Below are 13,272 nucleotides of genomic sequence, written 5' to 3'. Positions count from 1 at the left end.
GACTCCGGTGAAGAATAGATACCTCATCTCTTACACAGACTGAACAGTAACACTTCAGTGATGCTGTGTGTTGTACAAAGAGGAAGCAGTGCTGAAGTGCTGGGCCTCTTTGAAGGAAACACCTGTGCACAAACCTGTGGAGCCTTGCCTACACACTCTTCCTGAGAGCGGCCACATCACTTCACTGGGTACTAAAATAACTGTGCGAACGGCAAGCAATTCCAGTTCACATTGACAATCCTTTAGGCTTGGTTTCAAGTCTTAGATTAGTTATGGGTTGGAATTTGAGGGTTGGATTGTAAAGTCAGCTGGAAGCTAGACAGTAATATATACATATTAAATATCTTGGGAACAAGTGGAACTTGGGAACAGATTAAGCAAATGGTTCACATGGCAATTCTCATGTTCAGGTTTGCATCCACTTCCTTATATGGACACATGTGAATCTGCAAATGATTAGATGTACCGCAGATCACCCTGGATTTCTATAGCCAGGTCCTAAACCAATGCACCACACACCTAAAACAGACAGAACTGGCAGACCACTGGGGAGCGCCATCAGGAACAGCAGTCACTCCCAGTAAAAACTTCTGGATCCCAGTCCACCTGGCACCACTGAAAAGTAGCAGGAAAAATGGTTTTGAACAAAAACAAATTCAAGGTTGTTGCAGAGAGATTACTTTTATATAAAAAATAAATAAATTAAAAAAAACCATCAACTTAGAACGCGTGGTGGTAGCAGCACTCGAGGCTGGCGGAGCAGCCTGGGAATGGCCATGCGAGTACAAAGCTGCGTTTGTCTGCCGAAGGAAAGCCACTGCAGTGTGATCCCCTCCAAGCAGGGGAGCCGAGAAAGGGCCTTTTGTGTGGGTTTGTCAGATCATACAGACAGGGTCACTGGAACACAACCTCCCTGCAGGAGAGGAGAGTGCGCTCCGGTACAGCCATGTCCTTCCTGTTCTCAGTGATGGAGGTAGGAGACTGCTAGACAGCAGGGGCCCTTTAACTGTAGCTCGATATCCTGGGGAAAATTGTAGGATAAAAAGGGGAGTGTATTCTACTGTACCAGCAACTACATGTTAATAGGATGTTCACATTAAAACATCCCATCCAGGCAGTCACACAAACAAGAAATACAGCTGTACAACTGTGGGGACCTAAAGACACAGTACAAGGTCTCCTTTCAAACCGTGGACATCAACTTTTGTGATAAGATATCAGTTCAACCCCAGAGCTGATTGGCAAGCGAACGGGGTTTCCATTATATATAACGGGGTTTCGAGTTTTCTGAAAACAGAAAACTCGAAACCAACGTCTATAGCAAAGTGCTTCAAAAAGGAAATGTCTCATTTCTAATCTTCCAGATCTAATTGGGCAATGTGCGTCAAAGGGAAGTACTGATCACCGACGAGATACTATTTGCAGAACTTTGCGATATTTTTACACTAGTGACTGCCTATACAGCAGTTTCATTTTTTCACCATCATAATGCAGAAATCACGTGTGCTTGTTATTAGTAACTTTGTTGTTCAACCTCACGCATCTAACTTCATAACTGGAGTCGCTTACTTTGAAGCAAGGAAAGGCAGCGCTTGGTCTAGTGGGATGCAGAGCTCCCTAGAAATCTCGAGGCACCCTCTCCAAACACTCCGGATATCCTAGCAATGCACCAACAAAAGAAACTTGTGTGCGACGACCAAAACTACAGAATGAAACAGTACTAATCGGGAGGGTCAGGACTCAACCCACTTGTCTGTGGTGAAACATGTCAGTGGTGCAATACTGTAACCCAGGGGTTCAACCTTTTTCTGAAACTGTACCCCTTCTGGTCGGGATTAAATAAGTATACATCATGGTTTAGAGTATATAATACTGTTAAATTCAAGATCATTTCTTTCATTTTTATTAGTGCATTTCTGAGTCATCCTGTGTACCCCCCCCCCCCCATGACCCTTAGCAGTACCCCCAGTTGAAAACCCCTGTAATCCAACAATGAACTCCTGATTCATCTCATGTATCCAGCCTGCCCTTTTATAGGATTTTACAAGCACTTACTCTATTTGCTTAGATAAAATGACGTGTCAAACTCTGCTGAAAGCCAATTTGAGTTCATGAAGTGCAAATGCCACGTCTGCTGGGAACCAGGGTATCGTTCCTAATTTAAAAAATAAATAAAAATCGGGGGCACGACTAGGTGCAACTTCTCATACACCAATAAAAATGAACCGCTATAAAAACCAAGCTACAGCACTGCAATTACATTGCCTGTACTGTAGAATCCCGTCTAATCTTCAAAAGTTACAATTTTATTATCAGGTCGGAATTAAAAGCTCCCTATTTTAGGAGCATTAACTCCAACACAATAACAGTGCAAGTCATTTCCTGTCATGTATTCGGTGAGTAAGCCTTCAGACTTGGACGTCAGCGACGCAGCTGCTAGCAGGACCACAAAAACACAGGAGCAGCTGTGCTGAGAGAGCATCGGCCAAGGCTTCCCTTGAAGGAGGGTACAGCACCGGCTGAAACATGCATTTCATCAGCTACGCTGCTACATGGTACAGGACTCTTACTGCACACCAACGCTACACCAGGCAGCATTTGGTCTACTTTTTGGGGGGGTTTGACATGAAGTGGCTTCCTTCTCATACACAATGTTTTATATTGTTAAACGCTACAAAAGCATTTAAAATTAAAATCAAAGTCCACCGGGAAACCACTTGCAGTACACAAATAAAACGAAGTGTGATTTCCATGTCCAATTTACAGGATACCAACAGTCAAGCATCAGGCCTCCTCTGGGCCATCTTATTGGAAAGCCCTCTGGCAGTAGTGCAGTTCTCTTTCTAATGAAATTAGAGTCTCCTATTCATCTCCATAATCACATCAACTCAATTACATCAAACATCCCTCACTAGCAGCCTGCTTATTTATCAAGAGTTCAGTCGCGGTACCGAGTTAGCGTTACTGAAGACAGAAGGTGAAGAGGGTTTCACGTCATAAACCAATAAAAATACAAAAAAAAAAAAAGTAAAATATGCTCAGGAGCATTTGTACAAACAACCCCCCCCCCCCCTCCCCTCCTCGTTTTATTGCCATTGCATGTGTTGGCGTCCAAAAAATTTTTTGTAAAAAAGTACCTGACTGATTAAGCATCAGAAATCAGCAAGGACGCAGTTTGAAAACCACACAGATGTCATGTTTCACACCACTTCTTGCCTAAGAACTGGAGCTGCAGAAAAGCAGCGTATTTGTTGTAACCGCAGTTGACACAGCTACCGTTTGAAGATTTACTTTCACACGAAAAACCACAAGTTTCATTGAAGCATCCCGAAATGAACCCTGTGCGTGACCAGAAACAAAACTCCAGTACAAGAGCGAGTGCGCAGGGGGAAATTCAGCAGAGCGCGGAAATGCCAGGTAACCCATATCTTCACACTGGAGCCCATGCGGTCACCGCCGGGACATTTGCCGAGAACAGAATTTACGAATGCAGTTCATCATCCCTTTGCCAAAAAAAATTTATATTTATATATATATATATATATATATATATATATATATATGTTCAGGATGCTGCATGACTAAGCATATGGGTTGCGTTAATTGAAACTTTGACGGACGTGCAGCGCTGCCCTGGACAGGTTTTATTGCATTGTATTGCTGTTTGGGAGGATCTAATCTTCCTGAGTTTGGATCATACAAAGCATCCTCGGAAGCACTTAAAGGAAAAAATTCATTTATTGGTGTAGACGAGGCCTTAATTAGGTGCTTTAGAAGAAAGGAGCCTTGAGCTAAATTATTAATGTGTCCCCTTCCTGTCTCCCTGCGCACTGTAGTTTTAAAAGAAAACACCCCACTAACCAAAAACCCTGGAATCCAGTCCACAGTTAGCTTGCAATAGCTATTGTAAATACAACTGCCAAGAGTATTAAAAAAAAAAAAAAGCACTTGATTCCTATCCAAAATGAAGCTGGTCAGCTGGGGGAACAGAATCAGGAAAGATTAGCTCAATCCAGCTCAGAAATCACATCTGTTCAGCCGTCTGCACAATTTCAAGAGAACCAAGATAAGCTGGGCCAGCCTTTGGATCACTTATAAACTCTTCTTGTTACATTACTGAAACCAAAACACAACCTAGTGACGCTCACCTATATAACACACTAACCCTACTCTCGACAAAACCAAACCCTGATCTGACCAGAGTGCCCAGTCCTGTACAAACCCCATAGCATCCTACAGCAACTACATCTTTTAAGAACACAAGACCGTTATCAAAGTCTCTCAGGTGGTATAGTGTAGCAGGGTTTACATTCCTTATAAATGGGGAAAAAAAAAAAAAAATGACTGGTCTTTAAAAAACCGAGGTCAGATTGGATTTGAAATCGCTGTGCCTGCAGAAAGGCCAAGATGAGCAAAGCAGCATCTGGCTGCTTTGGCAAAACAAAGCCTACGATTCATTCAGCGGGTGGGGTTACAACCAAGCCCAGCTTTAATTTCCCTAGGCGCGAATTATTGTCACAAAATCAGACAGACATTCATCAATGAGGAAGGGACACTCCAAAGGGAGGATTGTATTCAGCCCACATTGTTTCCCTGTGGAATCAGACTGTTTGGAAAACTAGATCTAAAAAAAAAAAAAAAAAAAAAAAAAAAAGGTAATTTAGGTCAATGGATCAGGACTGCCCCGTCTTGCACTGCCAGCTGTTACTTGTGAAGAATGCAAACATGCCGACAAAACTGGCCCTGTACAAAACTCTCCAGATACAGAAGCATTCAAGGCAGCTACAGCAAGCAAGGTCATACATACATACAGACAGACACTCGCTGTAGTGTACAGTAACACCACCCTCAGCAGAGGATGGCCATGCAATTACACGTTCCATACAAAGCAGAAGGGATGGAAGAGATACCAAATGGGGGGCAGCTGCAAACTCACAAGAATCCATGCAACACGGACAGGGATCATACAGAGACATGCGTATGAGAGAAAGTGGACGGGATATCGTTCTGAAAAAACAAAACAAACAGAAGGACCTGTTCTTACCACAGCACAGATTCTGTATCTAGGGTCTGGTTAACTTTAGCTGGAACTGTTCAAGTGGAGCCTTGCAGCTGCACAGTAACTGAAGAAACTAGATACAGTATTTTGACTTCCACCTACATCAGACGTCAGTGCCATTGCTCCTGCATATACAATACAGACACTTTCCAACACAGAACGCAACAGACACTGCGGCAGTAACCACTGTGCTCTGTACAATAGAGAAAGAATTCTGTTGGGCTTCAGAAATGACCACCTGGCTAGTCTTTTCTGGGCACATCTACACAGAACACCAACTTGGTACATAATGTTGGCACTCTAATGAGCTTGCAATTGCATCCTGCATGGCAATACACAACTTCGATGCATTTTGATGTGCTATGAATACTCAAGACAAGAGTCTTGTAAACAAGCACAGGGAGACGGGCCAGGAACTAGATCAAGGCATCTTGGGCTGGTAAGAATTAAGAAATGTTTAATTTATTGCACGCCTACAAAGAATCAATTTGCTTAAGTACAAACTCAGCTTGTAGTAAACAATTATGTATGGCTTTGCCCTCAATTAAAAGAGGCTACAGGAAATGAAGATAATTTAAAACCAGATAACATCCTGCAACTATGCTGAATGCCTGCACTCAGCTCAAACACTGCCACCCAAATGATGATCAAAGACGTGCATTCCTTGCTCTGCGATTTACAAGCAGGTCTGCAGCAATACAACTAAAAGTATACATGAATAAAACAAAGACCTTTATACAGTAATGCAAATAAGTAATGTTTAACTGGGCGTTCTGCACTTCCCTTTGTTAATGCTACCATTCTGTGTATACGCAACCTTCTCATAACAGCGTGTTAAAACGGAAGTCCTGTACAGTTTAACTGAACCAATTTAATAATCCCCCCCGATTACTTGTATTTGTTACCATTACTGCATAGAATAAAATACAAAAGCAGAAGCTTTGCATACCTGCAGGTTTACAGTAGAGGACTGCTGCCCACAACTAGCAGAACTAGTCTAGTTAGATATAACACACTAGTGATTGGTTACACTTGAGGTTGTCTGAGTGAGCACCACCAGGGACACTGTCTTTGCAAACGAATACAACCTACATTTATTTACACAGGTGTACGTTGCACGCATGAACAGCAGGTTTTGCAAAACAAACTCACTGAACTCAAACCAAACACACATAAGCTGCATAGTACCGCACCCCCCCCCCCCCCATAGGAACTAGTTTGAGGAGCACCATGCGAGGAAGATGACATCATGAGAAACTGCCAGCAAGTGTCCTTATCCACGACAACATACCAGGAACCAGAAAATGAAAAGCCCCACTCAGGATCTCACCACAATCAATGGCACTTACACCAACAGGGGACAGAGCAGCTCAAGAGACCCCCCCCCACCCCCCACCCCCCACCCCCCATGAGGTTCCCGATTTAAACCCTACAGTAGAAACACTGGATTAGGTGCAGGTACTGTGGAGGGGACTGTTCTGCATGCATATATAGTCATACAGGACCCCATTCTCTGCTCCAAGCACAAACACCATCACCACAGCAGTTCACCAAGACTTCATATTAACACAATAAATTACAACTCCCAGCAGACTACTTTCATTCAAAGCATGCCTGCAATTCCTGTTGGGCATCCCTTGCAGCAGCCTGAAAAATGAATTGCTGTGAAAGGAGTTAAGAGGTATGCGAGTGAAGGCATCAATGTGTTTGTGGTACTTACAATCCCGTGGTTAATAAACCCATGTTTACTGGCTATTCGGTCAGCTTCCTCCGCTCCCCCATTCACGTGGACCGCCCACGTGTTGGTGTAAATTTTCTGCCCTGTGGTTCTAGTGACCAGTGAGGTCAGAACGACCAGCAGCGTCCCAAGCAGTATTGAACCCAGTCTGAGATCCATCAGGAACGATGCAGGTCTCCAGCCCCCGTCCTTGCGATATGAAACCGTCCCTCAGTCCAGCTTCCTTCCAACTGGCCACAACTGCCTCAGGCACATGTAACCACTGTCAGCGTCCACGGAGATCAGCACTGTGCAAAGAAAACCTGTTGAAGGAGAAGAACAACCCACTCTTTAATTTACAAGACACACAATCAAATGTCCAGCAGCCCTGAGTGAAGGGGAGAGAATCTCGTTAGATTCTGCAAGATCACACATTTGTAGTAATTTATTTCTATGGACTGAATTCAAAACTTTATATGCAAATGTGTTGATGCCAAACTCAGTTAGTAGCCATATATTTGAGCTGCAATAAAATAAAGCTGTTCCACTGAGAGTTCCAGCAACGCCAACAGCAACATTTCAAAAGGTGAAGACAGTTTAATGAAGTATACGATCTAACATAAGACTTGATTAATATGAAATGCATCATTACCCATACAGTGTTTGTACAGTGCTTAAGAAATGATGGGTTTGTAGGTTTGCAATATAAGTTCACATTGTTCACAGCCGGCTGTAGCAGAACCCTCCCTCCCACACTGTCTATACAGAAGACAGTTGATTTGCCTAAAACACCTTGGGCTCGACAGCAAACCTGTAAAACATTATAGCTAGAGTACACCGTTCATGCAAATTAGCTTGGGTGGAGGGGGATAGATAAAATGTGCAATAAATAAAATAATCCTATAATCAATTTTATCTACACAGATTTTTAAATTGAAAATCCCATCATACTGTATGGACAGCAAGGTTGTTAATTGAAAATGACAGAAATTACTGAAAACAGTGTTTAGAGTAAGGACAGCTCAGATAGAGCCCAGTATGTGACCATCACCAGGTTCCAATACAATCAAAACTGGTTGAAACAAAAACCTGGGTGTGGAAGACTGGGTCGGGTTCAGAGACAGCATTACTGTATAGGGAGAGTATCAAGATCTCTATAGAAAAGCTGCCAGACCAAAAGGCAGATTCAGGTCTGGTGTTAAACGTTGTTTTTTTTTTGTTTTTTTTTGTTTTTTTAAAAACAGGATAAGAATTTTTTTTTTTTTTTTAATGTAATAAAATCTCTTCACTTTGGGGTTCCAAAAGAATTTGAAAAAATAAATAAAACTGCCGTCTCAGGGTATCCAAAAGATATGTATAATTACACTTTAGTGCCCCCCCACCCCGGCCACAAAGTCTGAAACTGCTTTCTACAGACAGTTGACCCAGAGGGCAGTTGTGGTGTGAAGAACACACCTCAGAGACAAGCCCACACACGAGCATGCCCTGTATCTGTTGAGCAGCAGTCTGGCTAGTTCACTACATGTTTTACAACCTATTCCCACCACTGTCTGCAGCAGCCAGGCCCTGCATTGCTGAGCACATTCCTGAAGCACAGGAGGGGTTTGCAGTGCAGCCCGAGGCACAGGAAGGACATTACTGCCGGCACAGGAACCCATTTTAAACCTCAGAACTGGACTTTCTTCATGACAACTATTAGAAGATAAAGCAACCACGATTTTATAGAAAGCAAACCCTCCAGCGGAATTGTGTTTATAAACAGGAAATAGTAGGGCTTTTACATGAAAGCAAAAACCATTTATAATGAATTCCCATCTCCAATATTTCCATACTCCTCTACCACACAGCCCATTCTCATGCAATGCTAGACAGCTTGACTGGTTGTTTCTGTTAAAAGCAGAAGCTTCAGTGCACCCCATAACTGCAGGCTGAAGCTCAAACCCCAGGACAGTTTCTGTACCGTAGCAACAGTGTTTAATTTGTCTAACAATGTTAGCGGCATCCAGCCGTGCAGAGTCAAGGGAATCAGATGACTGCCTCACACTAAAGCATGCAGCCCCAGGAGACTGAATGAGCACTTGAGATAAAAACAGGACTCCAGTTGACAATCACTTAGGAGGTAGGACTTAGAAGGGAGAAAGACAGAAAGGCATAGCATAAATTAAGAGTTGCGTGTGGTTAATTAAAGGAGAAGGCATGCAGGACTATAATCCAGTCTTGTCCAGGATAGACTTCCCCTCATGTCTGTGGAGCGAGCCTCTACAAATGGGAGCAGACAAGCAAGCGCACTCTTTCAAAGCACTTCAAAGACATTCTTAACAAGAACTCTTAGTAGAAGCCCCCCAGTGAGAATGCTTGCAGCAGCACAGGAACCCTGAAGCATACTGTACACAGAGCAAACTTAAAACAGCCTCACATCACAGTGCTTTCTAAAACTAGCTAAACATGCAGCACTGCCCTCAAATTCATTACTGGCTCAAACACCAGCATCTGAAACTTTCAATTCTTACCCTACAAAACCAAAAGGGGGGGCAGCTAGACAAGTGGACAGAATTCGTCATGAAAAAGGCTCTCATTAGTCTTTGCCTGCAAGCCAAAAAACAGCAAGACTACATAGGTGGGCCCGAGCAATTTAATGGCAAGGTTTAAGGGACAGCTGTCCTTGATCACTCGTTGGATAGAAATGAACCTCCCCCCCAAAAATGTACTATACTGTGGCAATTCATTGTAGAAAACACATATAATATAAAATGAGAAGGCAGTGCTATTTCAAGTATTTTTCCTTTTCTGGAAACCACAGAGAAGGAAGCATCTCATTTCCAGTAAGAGGGGGAAAAAAAATAAAAATAAATAATACATCAGCATGTTTTGTTCACGAACTTGCCCAGTCAAACATGCGCATGCTACTTGTATGTGGCCAGAAAGAGAAGAAACATTGGACCAAAGTGTAGGTGCAATTGTGCTAGACAGCATGTTTTCATCAAGAAAAACAAACATGCAGACCTTTATAGACACCAGGACCATCGCAGCAGTGACCCCAGACCCCACAGTAAACAGAGCAGCCACACAGCACTCACTGGTGACAGTGGATTAACTGTCTGCTTCCTGCCTTCACACCTCCAGCATCAAGACTAAGCAAGTAACTCTGCATATAAAACTGCTGGGACAGACGCTCACTCCTTGAGAACCAACCAAACCAGAGAAGCCTGTACTTCACATTTACCATGTCTGAATGCACCGTTTCTTCAAAAGGAAACTAGCACTGTGTACCGTACAGGGATGCACACACACACACCAACGAGAGAGAAAAGCACAACCACGTACCTCTTCAAGCAATACCACCTCTACGCACAGACAGGGAACACACAAGCACTTTCATGAAGACTCTGCTTTACAGGTGTGCAGAAGTGAAGAGCTGGAGCGCAGCTCTGCCCCAGAGAGGAAGCTCAACTGCCCATGCATTGTCTGAGGCTACAGCACATTTGTGAAGCACTTCAAAAGAGGCCAAAACTCATTCATAATTTAGGAAGGCGACAAGGAGAGAGAGAAGAGTTGTTTGTCAGACTCACCTGTGCAACGCTGGCAGGTTAGGTGCAAGTGTCGGGTGTTTTAACAGACAGAGCAGCAAATGCACTCTGTTACACCGAGCTTTAACCTGCCCACTTAGTAACTTATAAAAACAGCAGACAAACAGAGAGCGCAGTCCAAACTAAAGCCAGCCCCTGTGAGCTCACTCAGGGAGCACAGCTCTTTTCAGTCAAAGTCAACATCATACACCCCGCTGCGAGGAGGTGGGGGAAAGAGATTCACACGACACACTGCGGATTCATTTACAGATTTCTGAAAAAAAATTAAATACTCAAACCAAGTATTTTACATTTAGTATTTTAGAATCCTGTGTGCATTTAAACACAGTTACACCAAGGACAGTATGGTTTCTCATTAGGCCATTCTTAGAAGGCAGTTATGTATTACACACACAAATTGTCAAATATTGGAAGTCACAGGGAAATCTGTCCAACTCATGCACAGAGTTGAATCTGTCCGATGTCATATAACCAACATGACCCTCAATAAAAGCCTTCTTTGACAAGCTAGACCGGAGTCCCCCATGGGGCTCCACGAGATGGCAAGGTTAAGCCAGCTTCCTCCGTCAGCATTAGTTTATCATTTGCATTGAAAAGCAAAACAGCCCCAAGCATTTGCATTGACAGGCGCAGAAGCACACAAGCGGAGTGCATTAAAAGGAGACTCAGGATTAAGGAGGGAGCGTGCAGTACACACAGAGGGGTTGAGAAAACATCTCTTCTAGATAGCCGTATGGAGGGCTCGATCTACAGGCACGGACGTAATGAGCATGCATCGCATTCAGGTATCTCCAGGGAAACTGTGCCCTGGCCTCGCAGATCCAGACAAGGAAGGCATGCGTCAGTCTGGACCTGCTCACCATGCAAGATCGCTCTGTGTCAGAGTCCCACAAACATTCAAATATTTACACAAATAAGCTCATCCTGTTCAAAGGGCTTTTAGGTAGTCAAATTAAACCAAAACAGGCTTCTGGAGCCTTGTACCTGAAATAACTGTGTGACCTTCCAAAGGGTCGATCAGAGAAAGATACATGCAAGTCCCAGAGAAAGGCCACTGGAGAGAGAGTCTGTACTAATGGGAAGAAAGTCAATACCTCCCCTCCTCCTCTGGACAGAGACTCTTACCTCTCTACATCTCACTCAGTTTTAACAGAATCACAGTATTATATAGAGGGATGCCAGGAGGGAGATGTCTATTAGCAAAGACGATCTGCTTTTCAGATTAGGGACAATGCTAATCTGCTTTAAAGTGATCAGACCAGTCATTTGTCTGGGTGAGCTTGTAGAATTGTAGCATGCAAGCACCCACAATATGCAATACTACCTTAAACGCATGCAAAAAAACATCCTTGCGATTTCAGATCACTCTTTTCTATGTAACTTATTTACACCCTATTCACGACCGCAGAACAGGATTGGAGGGATTGAACCAGACAGCCAACCTTGCTGCAGTAAAAATAAATACAAGAAGGGACAAAACTACAAGTTTAACCTGTTTAGCGTTTTAAAGCTCACAATGTTCTATTGGTATACCGCGTTTTATTCCGGGGAGACTTTGGCTTACCGTCTTGTTTACAGTTTAGCCATCGACTACATGGCGCAGCAGGGGGTATGAACTAAATAAAAGACGAGATCCCCCTTGAACGGGTTATTAGGATTAAATCACTCGTGATTACACCACGTATCTATGATCACAAGCAAGTCAACGCACTTTAAATACATTGTACAACTTCACAAATAACAATCCCAGCTCGTTTAATTGAACGATTACTTGTAGAATTTCACCAAGGCAGCAAGCAACACTGAACATGGCCAATTGCTCTATATAATAAATTATAATATTCACTATGCACGGCTCGGCTTTACCGTGGGTCGCAATTTAATATGAATGCGACTCGATTCTCAAAACCCGCACGCGATTCTTCAATTCCAAAGCGCAAGTACTTTCACTAAACCCAAAAAGAGAAGCACATATATTCACAATAATTTGTTTGGCAAAACTATTAAAAGATCGCAAGTGGCAATCTCAGGTAGAATGACCTATAAATGCTACAATTTAATGTTTAAAAAATAAATAAAAATACAGAACAGGAGGTGCACGCGTTCCCAAACCTCAACATGTGTGCGTGTGTTTGTTATTCAAGTCATTGTAACCCAGCTTTCATGAACACATTCAAAACAAAACACACAAGTGTGTTCACAAACCACGACTTCTGTGTTGCAGAAAACACGGAGCTCTCACTCTCTCCGTGCTCGTAGTGAAAACAAATCTAGAACTTCATTCCATTATTTATAATATCATTAATGCCTTCTAAAGGGATTAAAAATAAACTTCTACACAACCACCTCAGTCCTTATACAAGCTACAGCAGTTCCGTATTTCAAGTCCCGGAAAGAACTCGATATTTATGTACAGGATAATGTAAACAATATAACTACAGGGATACAATAATAAATATAATAAGACATCTACTTCAAAGCGTTTTACCTCTCTAGTTTGTTTTGTTTTGTTTGATCCTGTCCTTAATGGTCCAATTCCCCACAGTTGAGATGGCACGCAGCGCCGATAGCTACTATTTCAAGTTAAAGTCTGGACTAGAACCCAACCTGGTTGCGAAACAGCATCAGTGCTAGTACTAGACAAACTGGTTCAGTGAATGATCTCCCTCGATCTCTGCTGCTGCCTGGCGCTGACTCGCACAAATAAACATCACAAGAGATCGCGCACACAAACCACAAGCAGGAGCTTCCCCTTCATTACCGGGAGCAGAACTTTCCAGGAACTCGTGAATGCCCAATCCGAAGCGGGTGGGGTGGACACTGTACTGAATTGGACTATTTGCCTCGCAATAGAATTGCTTAGCAAGCACCGCTGTGTTGACAGCTTTGCAGAATACTGCTGTATTCAA

General features: G+C 43.1%; 1 protein-coding gene across 5 annotated transcripts in view; it reads right to left on the bottom strand.

The window, feature by feature from the left end:
• LOC117428137 (furin-like) overlaps positions 1–13,272 on the bottom strand; it is a 61,206-nt gene that overhangs the window by 46,185 nt on the left and 1,749 nt on the right. For 3 of the 5 annotated variants that reach the window (XM_058995401.1, XM_058995403.1, XM_034046803.3), the window contains exon 2: positions 6,780–7,099. In XM_058995401.1, the coding sequence (XP_058851384.1) occupies positions 6,780–6,956 (177 nt within the window). In that variant the 5' untranslated portion in view covers positions 6,957–7,099. Of the gene's footprint in view, positions 1–6,779; positions 7,100–10,345; positions 10,366–12,851; positions 13,019–13,272 lie in introns of those variants that run through there. The other 2 variants (XM_058995402.1, XM_034046805.3) reach the window with 2 other exon arrangements.

The sequence above is a fragment of the Acipenser ruthenus genome, chromosome 21 (assembly GCF_902713425.1).
Source record: "Acipenser ruthenus chromosome 21, fAciRut3.2 maternal haplotype, whole genome shotgun sequence".
In the NCBI taxonomy this organism is placed as follows: domain Eukaryota; kingdom Metazoa; phylum Chordata; class Actinopteri; order Acipenseriformes; family Acipenseridae; genus Acipenser; species Acipenser ruthenus.
This window is presented reverse-complemented; position numbering and strand designations above follow the sequence as displayed.